The 18,476-nt window shown below is 37.0% G+C and overlaps 1 protein-coding gene across 6 annotated transcripts in view; it reads right to left on the bottom strand.

The window, feature by feature from the left end:
- LOC106176194 (brefeldin A-inhibited guanine nucleotide-exchange protein 3) overlaps nt 1-18,476 on the bottom strand; it is a 33,971-nt gene that overhangs the window by 2,671 nt on the left and 12,824 nt on the right. For all 6 annotated transcript variants that reach the window (XM_087000536.1, XM_087000539.1, XM_087000538.1 and 3 more), the window contains 20 exons: nt 18,058-18,173; nt 17,306-17,478; nt 14,783-15,103; nt 14,253-14,428; nt 13,725-13,881; nt 13,387-13,491; nt 12,957-13,175; nt 12,393-12,633; nt 12,001-12,102; nt 11,546-11,740; nt 10,333-10,570; nt 9,772-9,951; nt 7,575-7,830; nt 7,216-7,390; nt 6,181-6,842; nt 5,566-5,736; nt 5,012-5,129; nt 4,289-4,648; nt 3,000-3,166; nt 1,224-1,880 (listed from right to left, as the gene is read on the bottom strand). In XM_087000536.1, the coding sequence (XP_086856662.1) occupies nt 1,224-1,880; nt 3,000-3,166; nt 4,289-4,648; nt 5,012-5,129; nt 5,566-5,736; nt 6,181-6,842; nt 7,216-7,390; nt 7,575-7,830; nt 9,772-9,951; nt 10,333-10,570; nt 11,546-11,740; nt 12,001-12,102; nt 12,393-12,633; nt 12,957-13,175; nt 13,387-13,491; nt 13,725-13,881; nt 14,253-14,428; nt 14,783-15,103; nt 17,306-17,478; nt 18,058-18,173 (4,789 nt within the window). The remainder of the gene's footprint in view (nt 1-1,223; nt 1,881-2,999; nt 3,167-4,288; nt 4,649-5,011; nt 5,130-5,565; nt 5,737-6,180; nt 6,843-7,215; nt 7,391-7,574; nt 7,831-9,771; nt 9,952-10,332; nt 10,571-11,545; nt 11,741-12,000; nt 12,103-12,392; nt 12,634-12,956; nt 13,176-13,386; nt 13,492-13,724; nt 13,882-14,252; nt 14,429-14,782; nt 15,104-17,305; nt 17,479-18,057; nt 18,174-18,476) is intronic.

The raw sequence follows: 18,476 nt of genomic DNA, 5'->3' as shown, positions 1-18,476 counted from the left end.
GCATTATCATAATGTCAAGATATGGGACTTCATGATGCTACCTGGTCAAATAATTAACCCCATAGGTACCAGTTAAAGCTGACCTATAAACTTCTGCTGGGCCCAATTAATTCTGTGAGCTAGCCTTGAAAAGTGGGGTCACTTCACTAAATTGGCCATAATTTATTTGTGTGCCTTTATTACCCATACAAAGTATACATTTTTAAAAAGCCAAGACTTCAAGCTAAAAGAAAATGGAATTACATTTAAATTTTACAAGCAGTAACAAGAGTTATGGTCGGTTAAAAACTACATTCTTATTTGGTAATGGGCGAAAGAAAAACAAAGTTGATTTATCTTATGCATAATTTTTTTTCCTCTACACATTTGCCATAAAATTCATAGAGATGATGCCAATTATGTTAACTTTCAATCCAGGAAATTTCAGCAAGTGACCTCCATTAGTTTCCAAGTTATGCACATTTTGCTATCAGGTATACTTGAGCCAGCTTTTCAGCTCACCTGAACATTGTTGGCCAGAACGCATTACTGACTTAAAAGTCAAATTTCAACACAATCTGTTTCAAAATACTACACAAAAAGAAGCATGTTTACTATTATTGTTAAAATATAATCAAATCCTCATCAAAGTCTCAGTTTTCAATAATTTCAATAACAGTATCCATTCGCAGGCCCCTACCAGAGTGAGGCGCCATTTTGATCTTACTTTCACCAATTGCAACTAAGTCTACAAAATTGCTGTTTTCTCTCTACAATAATGCAATATATATATCGTCCTTTAAAAATGGCAACAATGAGAGACAGAGTGTGGAATTGGGCCTTTATGGGGTTAAGAAAAAAATTAATAACTACCAAATTTCCTGTTCAACATGCACGTTCCAATAAGATAAAAATATATAGCCAGGTATCCTAAGTTCAACAGGACTTACATCTTATTTATTTGTTTTTTTGCATTTGATGTTCGCCTCACAGTCACATGCTGACAAAACATTTCATTTATTGTTGATGTCATTTACTTCAAATAATCCACATATCAAAATTCACTTTCAGATCACTGAAAAAAAAAAGTAACAACAGATCCTCAGAGCCATCATATCACTGACACACTATCCAATTCCCATGTTGTTTAACTTTGTATGGATGAATCACATCAGATAAACAGAACTTTTTTTCATGCTTTTAACTCACTAATCACATTCTTATTCCCAAGGTATACAACCTACCTTGTATCTGTGCTACAGCAGTGGTCATGAAGCCGCCTACATCTTTCTGCTCTCGCTGCTTCAATTTCTCTGCCACAATTTCTGACAAGGCTTTTTCCCTTTTCAGTGAGGGCAACTCCTCAACTTGAGACACCAAGAAAAACAGGGGTCTATCTGAAATTCTATCTGCACTTGAAGTGCCTTCTTTATCTAAAACCAGCTCAATGTACTTTTGGCATATTCCTGCAAAGCTTTGGTGCAGTTTTCGAGTGAATAAATCAAAGTGATTGTCAATGGGTTCAGTTGCATTATTGTAACTGTCATATTCGTCTTCATGTTTTGAAGGTTCAAGTTTTTCATTACCAGCACCGGCATTTTCTGAGCTTTCATTGTTACACTGTTCAAATTCCAGGTGGCCTCGATTTTGCAGCTCAGTTGCTATTTTCTCTAGTGTAAGGTTCTCTTGGTGGAGGCATATTTCCAGGAGTGCGTGTACACAAAATGTCATGCTTGCCCCAGCAGACTTGTACAAATTCGAGGCTACAGATGAATTGATCACCTTCTGGATGAGAAATTTCAGCCCTGGCCTGGAGTTAAAATCACACGCAAACCTATATGATTCATCCAGGCACTTGAAAAGTACCAGAACATTCCTGGTGGACAGCTTTTGCAGCATACCTAAATCACAAAACATTTGAAGAGTTACACAACTTCATTTAACATGGGTGAGATAAAGAGGTTTATATGCCAAGCTTTTTCTGAAAACTTTCTGAAAATATCTTGAAAATGCCTTGGCAACACTAAATTATTCATCCAAATTAGCAAAAAGTGAATAATTTGTACAAGTAGTTAGTGAAATCTAGGTCCCAGCATGGTGAAATCATTACTCCTGGTCATAATGAGAATTTTAATGACATTCAATTACATAAGGTTAAAAATCATACTGCAAAGCAATTTTACTTTACAATCCCTGCATTTAGAAAGTCTCATCTGCAAAACAGGCAATACTGGTGCTTACGTTTAAAGAAGCAATTTTATGAATTACAAAATACCCCTAGATATTAAAATATCAAGGCAAATATTGAAAATTACATGACACACAGCATGCATCTACTCAACATGAGACATGCAGCTTTATTAAAAATCATTAGTAAGGATGACATCATCTGAAGACAAAGAATCTTTGTGTGATCAGCACAGTTGCAACAAGGCATGGGTTTGTTAGTTTCCAACCAGTTGAATAAGCATTACTAGAGGAACTCATTTCATCACAGTAAAGCTTGCTGTATCACACTTATTTATGACAAGGTGTGTGTGTGTGTGTGTGTGTGTGTGTGTGTGTGTGTGTGAGAGAGAGAGAGAGAGAGAGAGAGAGAGAGAGAGAGAGAGAGAGAGAGAGAGAGAGAGAGAGAGAGAGAGAGAGAGAGTGTGTGTGTGTGTGTGTGCACGTGTACATGCACATGACTAGTGATTATCAACGAAAAGCTCACATAGCTTTTTCAATTGCTGGCAAATAGACGTTTGCAACACTACAATGAAACTGGTTTCAATTCATGTCCTTGTGCAAAAAAAAAAAAAAAAAAAAATTGTACAAAAATGTCACCACTTTTGTCTTTTTTTAAGTACACCTTAGAACTAAACTGAAGTTCTTTGAATTCTAAAATTACCAACTTTCGTGCTAGAGTCATACAACAATGATGCCGTCTAATACATAATCAAAGCATGACCTTCAATTATGCACTTCTTTTTAAGTTGATCAGTTTTCCAATGTGTTTTAAATAGGCAGTAAGATAATACCTGGAAGCTTATGAGGCCCCTGGGAGTCTGTGTCTGCATTAAGACCTGGGAGAAGTTGACATTCACTCTGTGTGTAAATGTGAGTTCCCTGGAGAAGAACATAACCCACTGTCTGAAGCAGCAACTGGTGTGACAGCAAGCTCAGGACTACGTTTCTCAATGGCACCCTGGCAGTTGAGGAAACAAGAAATTTAACATGAAATTTAATCATGGGATGAAGTATTATAGTTGTTTTTGAAAATCTTTTATAATAAAGACAAAAGGTAAATGCAATCTTCCTGTTGTTTGTAAAAAAAAAAAAAAATCATGCTGTCCTGACACAAACATTGCATGCACAATGTATTTGCATTAGCTGGATTTATCATCATACCACAGTACTAAGATGAAATAGATATAATACAATTTGCAACACAGACAGACTGCTGAAAAAATAACTTGAATGGATTGCAGATATTATGGAACTCTTAAACTATGCACTTTAACAGAAACTGAAATCATTCATAACTATAATCCTTTTTCTCCTTTCAAAAGTGGCCAGAAATGAATAGTTGGTATTGGTTAAACTAGATATTTACAAATCAGCTATCTATTTCATTAATTATACTTTATATCTTACTGAAAGAAGTTTCTAAATGAAAACTACACATTTATTCAATATTTGCATTTTTTGCCATTTGCTATACACATTAGTATATGTGACCTGAACTATATGAAAAATTTGTAACGTCAACATGTTCATAACGTTGCTTGACATTGATGTCACAATGGAAGAAAATATTACCTATCAAAAAAAATGTGAACGTGTAATTTCCTAGTCAGGGCTTAACCTGTGTAAATCAGTGCATACAAATCATTGATCGTCAAGATTTAAAATTTGTCCTCACATAACTAAACATTTTGGCTATCTGTGGAAGACCAACTGTGGAAATTTCTAGGACAATTCACATTGGTCTCTATATAACCATATTAGCTACATTACCTCATGAAAGAGGTAAATCACCTAAAATAATTATCAAATCAAGCCAGCTGAAGTGAATATATGGACAGACAACCTTTTACATTGTAAACATGTAAGAGTGACAAAGTAATACAGTCAAAAACAAATTCTGGTCCCTGATGCCCAGCACCAAATTTCTACAATAAGTAAGGGTCTGAACTCATTGAAAGAAATATTAAAATCTAATCTGGCTTGTTTGCGACTATATCTAAGTCCAATGAATTATCAATTTTTCATTAATAAAAAGTAACACAGTTCTACTTTTCTACACCTACCACAAAAGAGCCCCTACCTCATTGCAATATGCTCAGGGTTCAAACTATTCTCACACCCTGGAGGATACAGCAAGAACACGTATGACTTGTCATCATCTACAGCACTCTGTGTGGACAGACACGCCTGCTGACTGTCCAGTAGAAACACCTGCCGGGCCAGCTGCCTCAGTCTCTCACACTGGGCTGGGGTGCTGTCCTTTCTTGCTGCCACCTTCACCTGGCCTATGTCCCCATAGAAGTTATCAGAGCTGGCCTCAAATAGCACCATCAGCTGTTTCAGGCTGTACATGGTCACATCAAATGCTCTCAGTAAGGAGGTGGTGGCAATGTGCCACATGGGTTCAGTGAAGAGGGGGCCACCACTTAGTAATATGTGCCTAGAAGAGGATATAATGATGATGTAGCTTGAAGGGCATAGCTATATTGATATGTAGCAAAAAGGGAATAATAGCCTTTTTTAATAAAGGGATCAATACAAAAGAATAGCTATAATGCACATTAAGCGTACAGATATTCATTTGGCCTAAGTCAAGTATAAATAGTGTGGTCCTGAAAACATTCTTGAAACAATATTTTTTCGATTCTCAAACTAAATAGAGTATTGTTTAATACATTCTAGAAAAGTGTTAATTGTACTGTTTCGCAAAACATTTTTCAGTCGCATTTATTCTTGATCTTTGCCCTACTCTGCAACAACCTTGAATCATTAAGTAGAGTAGCCAATGTTTGATTGTGCCTACCTTGTGCAAGCACAGCCCAGCCTTGAAATGGTCTCTACTGACTGGCTGATACACTCTATCAACACATCCAACATCTGCTTCAACAGGAATTCCAAGCTTGGTGTGGTTTCCGGGGATGCTGAAAATGAGAGGGAATAAGTAAGTACATGAGGTGCTTTTACATCTTTCTCCCATTTAAATAGTTATGCAATACATATCTTTCTTTTTATTTTCTTTAGTTCCATATATTCGTGGTTAACAGTTCATTTATTATCTATTTGACAGATATGTGTCTGCTACCTGACGTACTCAGACAAAGTGAGGTTAACTTACTACTTTAACCACATCAAACACTGAATACAATTTGAAAACACAAAAACACATAGATATTAATGATAACAATAACAGATCCACTATTCTAGAATTTAAATCCATGTCAGAGACATACAACTGGTTAATGTAAGATAGTGAAGATTATTAGAATTAACATTTTGATAAGTAAAAGAAAAGATACATTTAGAAGCAGCATATCTGAAGTCATATTTATTGGAATTAAAGAAGTTATTTATTCTAACCTGTAAACTGTACTATGAGTTCCACCACCAAGTCTGTGCACAGTCCACAGCACTGCTTGAAGTTGGTAGCTGTGGTCTCCCAAAAGCTCCTGTACTGCCCACCTTTCCTCAGCCAGCCTTGTAACATGGGCAGCAGAAGGTGGTTGACACAGTGGGTGCTGAACTCACAACCTGCAAATGCAATATACAGTTCCATTACACATGGAAGAGGGTTAAAACAACTGTGATCATAACCAAGAATTTAACCACATAAAAGAGTTGAATATCAGGCCGACACAGTGGGTCCACGCATTTCATTTACACTGTATTTTATCACAATCGTGCAGACAGATATTTGGTTTGCTGCATTCACTTCAGTGAGAGATCGCAATTAGCAAAAGTTAACAACTTCAAAGAAGAAAAATGTTGATGCTGCACAGAACTAAGCAAGAGTTATTTCAACATTTGTTTTAAGAGCTATCTGACATTGATAAAACTTAGCAATTCCTCTATTTAATCTATTCTTTACTGCTTAGTGGCAAATAAAAAAAAAAGAAATAAAAAAGCAATCTTACTTTACCACACAGTGTAAGCATAATATTCTACATGGAAAAATTTCAATGATGATTAACTTACCAGGAGTCTTAGAAGCATCCCGCAGTAAATCAAACAAAGTCTCAAGTGTCTGTGGCTGGTAGTTCTTGGGGCATGCAGACACAGCATTGGTAAGGCCCTCCAATACCAGGAACCAGACATGAAGCAGCCCAGTATGGTTATCCATTGTTTCCAGGGCAACAGGTATGTAATCCATAGAAGGGGAAGGAATGGAATGGGTCACATTTGGATACCTGACAGGTTCTTCATCTGGTTCACTATCACTATTTGGGCATGGTTTATGTGGCTGGCCATGGGGAAGACTATACCCTGAGGAACTGTCACTGTCATTGACTAATTCTAATTCTTTGTTACAAACATAGTCTCCTTCTCCTTCTCCTTTGCACTGATCACCATCCTTTTTATCTGTCTCAATTTCTGTGTCAGTGGATTTCACCACTTCCTCACCTTTAGAAGGCTTAACTAATTCAGTTTGTGTTGAAGCAGTGCACTGTTCCTGGGTATCTCTTAATTTGGTTGGCGTGAATAAATCTAGATCTCTTTCATACTCTTGCTCTAGTGTGGAACTGGGTGAATGCACTTGTTGTTTGTGAGACAAGGAATCAAAATATCTCTGGAAAGCTTTGAAATCCATGTCTGGAATGACTGGGTCTATGGATTGTGGATTGGGATTTAACTGGATTCTGACAGTAAAATAAAAATATGTTAAATCACACTTGTCATCTGCATTATTGCTATTGTCATCTGCACCATTTTGCTAATTACTCAAATGTGTTATAAAATGGACACAGAAAAAGTTACATGTATCAGTCATTTAGCACAGAAATAAAGAAAGAAATAAAGAAAGAAAAGACTGGGAAAAATCTTGCTGCTAAGGCTGAATAAAAGACAATGGGTTGTGGGGAAAGTGGTTACAGGCCATGTTTTTAACTGTCAATGACAGTAAAGAAAATTTAAAAGATTAAAAATGTCTTGAATCTATTCTTGGCCTGCTCTTATTAGACCAAGTTGATACTATGGCCAAACTAAAATGAAATATTTCATATTGTTAATTACCTATGTGCCCCACTGAAGACTGGACAGGCAGGCATTGTCCACATAGAAGATAACAGAGCGCAGCACCTCTTCAGATAGCGTAGAGCAGGAAGAACTAAGTTCTCTGCATCAGGTACAGACATCCCCACCTCAATGTCACTGTCAGAGTCCGAGTCTGCTATGTCTTCAAACTCTCCTAAAATGTCGAAAATATCCAGTCACCACACAGTCTTTGCTGCTGACTTATTCATACATGTTATCTAAATAATGTACATGTTACCTAAATAATGTAACAAATTACAATATAGATTCATAGATAAACTGATAAACGTGAATGTGGGAATTGATGGCAAATAAAAGATTAATTAAAATTTATTTACCTGGTCCTCGGACATATTTGAGAAGACATAATATACAGTCTACAGCGGCATGAGCAAACACCCAAACATTGTCAGTGTCCAGAAATACTTCAAACACATCCAACACTGCGGAGACATGTCTTTGACGAGCTTCATTGATCTCTTCATTCACTGTGTATTCTATCTTGACAGCCCTCAGTGCCCCAAACAGTGGTCTCCAGCCTGATTTGATATCTGATGCACAGGCTTCAACTAGCTCACATATAGAGCAAATTATCTGGAAAGTAGATGGACATTAAATTTACATGTCAAAACGTTAATGCTACATGATATGGAAAAATGCAAATGATGCAGAAAACCACCGAATCTCCTCACAGATAAATATATTTCTATTTATTTGAGTTAAGCAAATTAGAATGGAATTATTTTCTCCAAGGGGGAGACACTTTAGATTACATTACTTGCACTATTTGTATGAATTGTGGGTAATTTTCAATAGTAGATCATTCTACCAGTTAGAGAAGTGGGCAGCTAAATTTTCACTGGTGATATATATGTGCAGTAGGAGGGCAAGTCACTGAAAAAAATTTAAAGATAGTGCACTCCCATTCAGTATCCCAGAAGGATTAAAATCTCAGGTCACTGCCAAGTTAATATTAACATTAGAAGTCCAGTCCATGGTTCTTCAACTAAGGCAAAGAAGATTAAGAAAGAATTGTCTACCAAGTGGTGCAATGAAAAAACTAAAATTCATCTTAAATTCAACCCTGATTTGGGTGAGCAATGAATCCAAGTAAACTAGGCTATAGATTATGAAAAGCCAGATTATGCCAGGGAACGTGTACTTTCATTTTCTGAAAAGTTGAAGAAAAGAAATGAGTTAGTAAAAAATTCCAGATACCAGTAAAGGTGGGTAGGGCACCATCCACCAATATGAGATCATTTCAATGACTATGTTGCTTCTGAAGATGGAAAATAGATTAATAGACTAAAAAATAAGGCTGTGAAAAAGTGGAAACTAGTCCAGTCTAAATCAAAAGAAGATCATGTTTCGAATAATTTTCTCCACAACACCAGTTCACACCATCAGAGTGGGCAAAGTTTGAGAATGCAGTGGCCAGTTTGTGTCACCACACTTGGCAAGGTGTGTACTGACCTAACTTTATCCCCAGAGGAGTGGGATACTTAGTGTCAAAATCTGGAGAGGGCACTTGGGCTGTTTGGAGATAACCGAGTTCTGGTCCTGCATGGTCGAGGCCTCCACAACAACTCTGCTGCAGATGACACTGTTAAGTGCACTATATAAACACCTTGCACATAGCGCCAGAAGTCAGAAAGGACTGACTGAACCACTACCATGTTTCAGTGGATCAATGGAAATAGTGAAAACTTGGTTGGGTAACTTTCCCAATACATATTTTAAGGTAACTGGAATATAATGGCTCTTTGACGAGAACAAGAATGCTGGAGTCTTGAAGATATTAAGGATGCTACCAAATGACAGAATGCTTCTTGAAACAGACGCACCGTACTTTGCATTTCCAGGATATTAAAGCTCCACACCAGGTTTTCTGAAGCATGTGAGCCCAGATTGTGGCCTATATACAGAGTGAGTAGTGGAGTCACATTCTCCAGACAACCACTGAGAATGCTTGCCACCAGAAACATTGGGCAGTTTGTCAAATTTGCAAGTAAGAGTGAAAGTTGGTGGGGCACCATCCCTCAATATGAGACCATTCATTGACTCTGAAGACCAAAAAAGAATCAACAGAGCAAAAAATAGGCCTCTTGTTTCAAAAACTTTTTCATCTAGTGGTACAGGTCCCATATTTAGTACCCAGTCCCTTTTTTGCAGCTGGCAGTGGTGGTTTTCCTAACCAGCTCCAGGACCAGTCTCAGTCATGGCAGCAGCTGCAGTCAGGGCTTACAGAAAAACAAGGAATGGATCATGTTTTGCCCTTTGCCATAAGAGGAGTGAGTGTTTCTTCACCAAAGCACCAGAGAATGCAGCCGGATACTCAAAGACCAAATATCAATGACTCTGTCCAAGATGAGTACAGTTTTGACATGATTTAAACCTACAAAGCATCATTTATTGACAATTATTTTGAATATGAACAAGGCAATAAAGATATTTACATAAATAGCAGACTGAAAGCAATATATAAGCAATTACAAACAATTTAAATTTACTTTGTATTATTTGTCCATTACCTACCTGGTCCTGAACATCTCCATCACACAAATCCAAGCAGAGCAGGTTTTCAAAAGGCTTGCACAAGGCCTCATTGAAGTGGAGGTGCGGCAGCTCTGGATGGGAACCAAGCCTCAATGTGACACAGTCATGGAGACAGGTGACAGCCTTCTTGGCTATTCTTCCTTCACTGTGACATGCAGCCTGCATAAGAAAAATATTTTTTGTGCAACAATGGAAATCCTGACCACATCATATATTTACCTCAAGACAATTTTAAAACTACAAAACTGGTACCTTATTCACCTTATGGTAAATAACTCCTATACAAATATCTGCACCTCTTGTGCCAAAGCAGTTTGTGGTTGAAACATTATGTAACTAGTATCGGTTGCAACTGTTAGTTTTCACACATACACACCTAACACTATGTAGGAACCCACTGCTACAACCAAGAGAAAAGAGACACTGGGTCTGGTATATCTTCCCCAGAGACATTTTAAATACTAACACTTTCAAACTTAACACATTCATTTTTCAACTGATGATTCTCATCTATTTATTTTATGCATCAAATCCACCTACCTCTACAAAATGGGGTGCCACTCTATTCCAGGCTTTCATAACAGGATACAGTGGCCTGTCACTCTTCAGCACCTCTAACATGACATCCCCCAGTCTGTACAATAACAGGGTAGAGGGGGAGACATCCTCAAGGTGTCTGTTCTTACCAAATAACTGAGAGTGGCTAGAACTGCTCAATGCACCTAAATATTCCACCAATGACTTCATGTTTAGCTTTCTTGCTGCATCATCAAATAATCTGTAAACACAAAAGAGAAAATGAATTATTAACTAAAATAGTCAAAACTTAGGTCATGAAATTTTAAAGTTTTCATCGATAATTTTCCACTAATCATTGAACTGAATTTATGATAGCATATTTATATGTTCCATCTGAATGAAAAGCTACAATGCTCTCTTCTCATTGTCTTTTTCCAATACTTTCCCAATACAGGTTTTTATATGACATAAAAGAGATGATGCTTTGGTTCACTCATAACAATTTATCAATCAATGTTACAAAAATGACACTTATGCAAGGCTGACACTTGCACGACTTTTGGCCCCGATTTTGTCGTGGCAAGTCGTGCCATTTTGGGGCACAAAGTGGGAGGCTCCCGCACTGTTCCCGACTAGTTCACGCATAGTTCCCGACGAGTTCACGGCGAGCTAACAAATAGTTTACAAATGCATGTCCACATTGACACAAACTGGCCCGACAAGTTCACGCATAGTTTACGCACTTCCCGCATTGGCACGACGGGTTTGAGCAATTCGGACGGTGTCGTGCCGACTTGGGCACACAATATATGTGAGCTGTTCGTGAACTATTCGTGGCAGTTCGTAACAGTCGTGGCATGATGTGCACTGCCACGCATCCTCCCGCATCGTCCCGTCGAGTTCACGAACAGTTTGCGCAAAGTTCATTACCCAGTCGCGAAATTTTGTTGTGGCCAAAATTTTGAACATTTCAAAATTCTCGTACCGACATGGCACATAGTCACGACGGGTTTACGCACACTTCAGGCCAGTTTACGACTGGTTTGTGCACTGGCACGACTCGAATCGTGCCAATGTGTGCCACAGAATCGTGCAAGTGTCAGCCTTGCTTTATTCGTACCATTACTAACAAATGCAATAAATTCAAGACAATTTGGTTCATTAAATAGACTGCTACAGTCTGGCATATTTGTAACATATAATAAACAATATGTGAGAGATTTCATAGAATCACCTGTCCACTTGTTGTGACAGAGCACACAGGACTTCAGTGGACTGAGATGTACTGAGAACCGCTCCTCCTGTCATGGCACTGTCCCAGCCAGCAGCCACACCACTCTGTTTGATGATCTCAGCAACACTCTTAGATGAGGGAACACAGATGGCTGCTGGTATCCCTGTGAAAGTTGCTGGGATGATGTCTGGGTCTCTGTTTAATACAATGTTAATGTACATATATATAATTTCACAGGAGCTGTTACAAGGCAATGTACAGCTGACATTCTTGTTGGTCATAATTTCATTCTGAAATGATGATTCTACTGTATTTCACCTTATGCTGCTGCTGAACATTATTAAGTACAAGACTTGCCACAAAGATGTTTTGCTCATATACACAATTACATAGAAAAATGCATTTTCCTTTTACAGTAGCAAATAATGTCTTAATGCTTGTAATAATCTGCTAACCCCAGTGTTTCTGAACCTCCAACTTCTGCAGTAGGTTTAGGCTTCCCCTGGCTACAGCGGGTGAAGTATAAGTGCTCCAACTCAGCAATATGATTACAGCATCTGGAAGATATAACATCCGGCCTTTGTACATGCTGTTAAGCATAATCATTAAACCAAATGTGGAAAAAAAGACATTTCCACTATTACCTTAAAACTTAAAGTAAACAACTTTCTCAAAGCAAAACCATATTTTCTCCAAGACATTCTTAACTTAAATACAACATTCTTCACTCTAAAAATTGAACATGAATATTAAATCAAAAGTAATTCACAATATCTGCATCAATAATGGGGTTTGACCCCAAATTGGCCACTTCAAGGAATTACAGTATAAATGCTGTAACATTTACCTGAACACATGCTTCCAGCAGTCTGAGGCATGACTCCCCATCTCCAATCCCATGGAAAGGATAAGATCCATACTAAGAGCATGGGCCGCATGTAACCTGGGAGGCTTAGGTTTACTAGGATTAGCCTGGGTGGGTTTAGACTCAGTGGACGGGGATTGCTTTGAAGGTCTCTGCTCTTCTTCAAGTACACAAGAAGCCTTGGCCAACAAAGCAAATATCTTCCCACATCTAGACTGCATGCCTGTAGAATGAAATTTGCACAATAGTTAATCATTAACAATTGAAAGTGAACAACATTTGCTATCAAACAAAAAAGTTTTAAGTTATCTGAGCATTTTAGTGCACAGACATCAACTCTAACAAACTACCAATTTTCACCATTGTCATTTTTATTTTTTCATTTTATTTTCTCTCTTTTTTTAAAAATAATCTCTACATTGGGAATCTGGGGGCATAATCACAATATCCTGGTATCTGTTTTTTTTTTCCAGATAAATCCAGAAGACTTACACTTTTACGCAATAAAGCTTTTAACCATCTAAGGACAGGGGATATCATGCATACCTAAAGAGCAGGCCAGTCTAGCTGCCCTTTGCAGGCCATCCAAACTCATACATATAGCCTCCCTGGCCTTGAGGGTTTCCTCCTTGGCTCCCTCAGTGCCTAACATCAGGGCAAAACTACTGGTGATACCACAGGAACTCTTCCCAGTCAGCAGTACAGAGAGCACATCTAGGGTGCCCTCCCAGCAGCTGGTCAGGATTCTCTGGGCCAGAAGCATACCTGGAAATTATATAGTCAAGTAGTTTAGTTGAAGTAAATATGTCTTTGGTGTCAAAAATCAGAAGAACATGCTATAGTACACCGACATTTCAGATATTTCTCATGCAATGAACAATAAAGGTCTTTACAATATCACATACACTGCTATGTTCATGTAAAGCAAGTCTCTTGGTCATATCACCATACTACCCTGATATAACATGCAGCTTACCTGCTTCAGTGCTGACATCATGCTTGTCAGCATCAACAACAGTGGTATTACTGCAGCCAGTGAGCAGCTGTCCACCTAGCTTTCTGCTGTGAAGTCCATCCAGGTCTGATTGAAATATATGTAACATCAGGGATGAGAACAAAGAATACTGAATAGAAGGAGCACCTCCCCCCTCCCAATTTCTAGGTTAAATGGAAATTCATCCAAGAGTAAAATTAGAACTATTCTGATTGGAATTTTACCACTGTTCAAACAAAAAGGTACCCAACAAAATGTGGCCTTATGTAAACAAAAATATGCAATAGAATGACCTTGTATTGTTCTTAATCCTCCCTTACCTATGATAAGATTCATGAAAACATTTTCAGAATTGTTTTCTGCCCCAGCCAATTTCATTAAATCAACTTGCAGGACCTGGTTATAAAGCTCTGACAACCAGGAAGGTGACACATACAGCAGCAGGCCTTCTCCAATGATACTTTCCTTGAATTCCTCCTGGAAAGAACAGTGATGACCAAAAATGAAAATGAATGTCACTTCTGCCCGAGATAATTTTTCATGGAATTCTAGAAATCCAAGCTATAAATTTTGTATAATCAATAGGCAGTAATTACTAATTCACTAAAAACAATAAATTAACGATTAATTAAGAATCATTAACAGAAGAATTAATGCATCTATTCTACTATTTAGTAAAATAGGGATAAAAGGCCTTCTGGAATATATTTACATATGAAATGAGTAAGATACTTAGGAATTTTCATGCTTCTTTAATTGAATTTTCATGCTTCTTTAATTAAGTAGCATAACCTATTTTAAGATAATTTCAGAGGCCAATGTCCATGTGAAAGTGACTTTTCCATTACCTCAGACAGTGTTGATGGTACTTGCTTCTCTGAATATTCATAATATTGGCACTGACTCAGTTTTAGGCTAAAGGACAAAGCTGTATATGTTGACACATAGACAGCATCTGCATTGAGTATAGCCACCTCAGCAGAGACACCATTATCAGAATCCACACTCTGCATATTTTGCTGGTCTAAACAAGAAATTGAATTAATAAATAAACAAATTAAACAGACATACAAATAATTAAACTGTAATGCATATGATTTTAAAGGCTGAAGCAACATTTCAATCACAGAAGCAAACAATGCACATCACCTCTACTGTGAGAGATTTACTAAAATTTACTAAAATACAAACATTTTTTTAAGACTCACATAACATATTGACATTTTCTTTCCTCTCTTACATGCTAATAACATAGCAATATCTTCATATTCAAACAAAAAAAATACTAACAAATGTGTCTATTTTGATAACACTGACTATAACAGGGCGTCTTTTAAATTGGTACAATAGAACAATTTCTTTTTAGAAATGCACTCACCAGCACAAAATCTAGATGCAAGATTCAGCAGTGCTTCATCTATCTCATGACCACTGCACATGTCCTTCACAGAGGGCAGAAATTTCATTAGATATTGCATGTAATCTTTGGCACTTTTCCGTTCAATCTGGTCAGAATGACACTGTCGAACTCGGACTTTACTGGAAAGGTTATAGTAACTTTCCTTCGGCAAACTATCAGCATTGGGCATTGTCTCTTGGCTTAGTTTAGACTTATCCTCTGAGTCTTGAAGATCTGTTGTGGAAACTTCTGTGGCTTGAATATCCATTTCTTTAGATCCCTCAGTGTGATTCATGACATCTAAAAATTGATTACTTATTAATATTTTATTACAATTTTTCTAGTATATATCAAGTCAATCACATCAGTTTTAATTTATTTCAAAAGTTATGTCAATAAATGAATGTAACAAATTGTTTCAATTTTCCAAACAGGAGTTCAAAGTGATCCCATTTTCCACCCTGTAATCTAACCTCTATTATCTCATGTTTCTGCCTTACCTGAACATCAAGTATCTTAGGCTTCATTCACATGCAATGTCTATTTTCTAAATTCTATTTTCTATTCGCGGTATGTCTTATGATCACGGTCTGTGCCCTGAATATCCCGCGGCGTATTTACTGGCAGCGCGAGCCAGTTACTTATACGAAGCTGTAATTAATTCTCGGCTGTGCTCGCGCTGCCAGTAATTACGGTAATTCTCCAATCTATACGAACGATTTAAATTAATTATTTTTGGAAGATAATCATTTTGTTCGTAAGGCTTGAAATTCAGTCTGCTAAAAATTGCCACGCGTTCGTATCCATTGAAATACGGATGGAATACGGCTGTACCTGAAGTTATCTCCACTTACCTACATTGCTAAATGTAAGCATTACTTACAGATTAAATCACTGTGATCAGCTAAAAGCACAAACAAATTATTCTTGCGATATTGCAATGAATTAAAACAAACTAAACAAAAGTCGGGAATTCAAGTTAAAAAACAATTTCTTCATACTAAAGAGGTACATTTCTCCCAAGACAAGACAACATCGTTTTTCCCTGTTATGTTTTACCAAGACAGGACAACATCGTTTTTCCCAACTTCTGTTAAAAACAGACAAGAATATTTTCGTATCCAGTTGCATATTTTATTTATTGCGTGTTTACTTTTAATATGATTTCACATATAGAAAATTTGCAATATTAATAATGTCACCCCCCCCCATTAGGCCTACATAAATTTCTCCCGCCAAAACAAAATTCTTGAAACTCCTCACAGTAGATATCACTGACGTTAATAGAGATTATACTTGATATAAAAAATAACATCAGCTCAATTCAAGTCTATTTATGAAAGTCTTTTACAGCATATTAATTTGCACGCAATCAATGTAAACTTAATTAGAAAAAATACAGAAAACTGCAGGCAAATTTGTATAAGGTCATACGGCACCTTTATTTTTCACAATCACTAATATCAGTAAGGTTTACCTAACAGTTGTTCATGAGACAAAGTCTTTAACAAGGAAAAACAAACAAACAAACAAACAAAAAAAGTACATTAACTTTATCACAACTCCAATTAGAAAAATAAATACAATACAAGACAGAACTCCTCTTAAAAAAATAATTTCCTGATGACTACCAAAAACAAATGAAAAACTCGATCATTGACAATGGATTTCTCATACTCTTCTGTTGTGCGTGGGTTTCAAGTTTATAGATTTTACTAGAAACCAGTTATCGGTGAAACACTGATGGTGGATGTTGATGATCCAGTCAGCCGGCAGAAGTTAAGAAATGATAATAAACAGTAAGTAATTTATGCGTACTGATGCTGTCAATAATTTCTCTATAACAATAGGGTTTTAAAACTACTGGCCTGTAGCTGCCGGCGGGCAGGTTGAGTCCTCCTATCGTCTCATTCAAAAACAGCACAAATACATGATAACAATCTCTCCTGTCAAGTGGCAGTTCCTTTGTTTGGAACGGTGGTCTGAAAACTCGCTTTGACGAATCATGGGGCGAGTTTCAATCGGGCACACTTTCTTGCGTTCGGAAAATTTAAATTGTGCCCAAAGTGAGTTTAGCGATCGTTCGTACAGAACGGAGACAAAAAATTCAGATTCAGAGAAAAAACGTTTCGTTCGTAATTATTGCGGCGTTCGTATAGATTGGAGAATTACCGTACGCCGCGGGATATTCAGGGCACAGACCGTGATCATAAGACATACCGCGAATAGAAAATAGAATTTAGAAAATAGACATTGCATGTGAATGAAGCCTTAGTTAAAGATTAGTTTCCAGAAAATGAAGAAAGTCAGAGTGCAATTTTCTGACAAGTTAAAGATACAAAAGATACAGCACTGTATTTAATTTCACAAAAACAATGTGCAAACGATCAAGTAAAATGATTGTATTAAGGGAAATGCTCATTAGGAGACTGAGGTATTAAAAACTAGCATTACCTTGGCCCATTTTTCAAAACTGGAATATTACAAACTAACAAGTATTACCTTGGTCCATCTTCTTATATCTTTCCATCAGTTCTGCAGCCTGCTGTTCCCTGAGTACTTTCCCCTGTGTGATATTCTCCACAGTCTTCAGCAGCATGTCCACATTACTGACAGCTGTGATACAAGTGGCTGAGTCACTACAGTGGCAAGACTCCTGCATGGAATCCACAACACTAGAAATAAACATGTAGAACTATTATTATTTGCTACATGTCATGTCTGAAAAATAGCATTCATAATGTAAATAAATGCTTCAAAAAGTTTAAATTGAAAAATTGCTGGTATTTTAAGGATTTGTCCATGTGATGTTCTTGTGACAAAAAGCACAGGAACCTTGAGTATTTGTGCCACACCTATAAAATAAAGTCGCAACCAATTGCTTAGAGAATAAACATTAATCTTTGACTGTCAAATGAATTCAGATTCACATTTGTCCAATTTGATAGCTTTATGTCCCCCTGAGCAACACTGTCAAACTTAAATCTACTGCTAGATTACTAAGGTTCATTCATGAATTACAGAAAATTTTTAAAAAATCAAAGCAATGGCAATATGGAACAATATCTAGTGTTGAAATAACAGAGTTACATAGGACATGCAAAGAGTAACAAATTTTCATAATGTAAAATGTTCAAAACAATTTCCAGAAGCTCTTCACGTAGACATATAGACATGTAGTCTTAACTCTTTGTACAAAATGTATTTATTTTTTTAAAAATCTGGATGATTTGTATACATTGCCTGGTACTCACAGTTTGATTAAGGACGTATCAGGGCTATGTGTTTTTCTCACTTTGCCAGCAATCTTAGAGTCATCATCTTCTGTAGGACCAGCTAAGGAAATCAGGTGTTCTGGATTGTTCAGTAACTTAAAAAAAAAAGAAATAAAAATATTGCATTTGCACAAAGGCTAGCCTTATAAATAAACAAACTGAAAACACACTGAACAGTAGCACTAACACTATTGCATCCAAAAAGTGTCTGAAAAATAATCTATGCCTACATTTGTATTTGATTAAGAAGAGATACAGCTAAAGATTTTAAATATTTCTATATTTGAGATCAGTTGATTTTACTGTAGATTAGAAATGTGGTTGCCCCCCAATATCACCACCATAAAACACCACCAATGTATTTCCGTTTTTGAACATTATGCAGCAACTTCCTTAAA

Source organism: Lingula anatina, chromosome 1 (assembly GCF_051362555.1).
Source record: "Lingula anatina isolate TDL-2025a chromosome 1, LinAna3.0, whole genome shotgun sequence".
NCBI classification, from domain to species: Eukaryota; Metazoa; Brachiopoda; class Lingulata; order Lingulida; family Lingulidae; genus Lingula; species Lingula anatina.
This window is presented reverse-complemented; position numbering and strand designations above follow the sequence as displayed.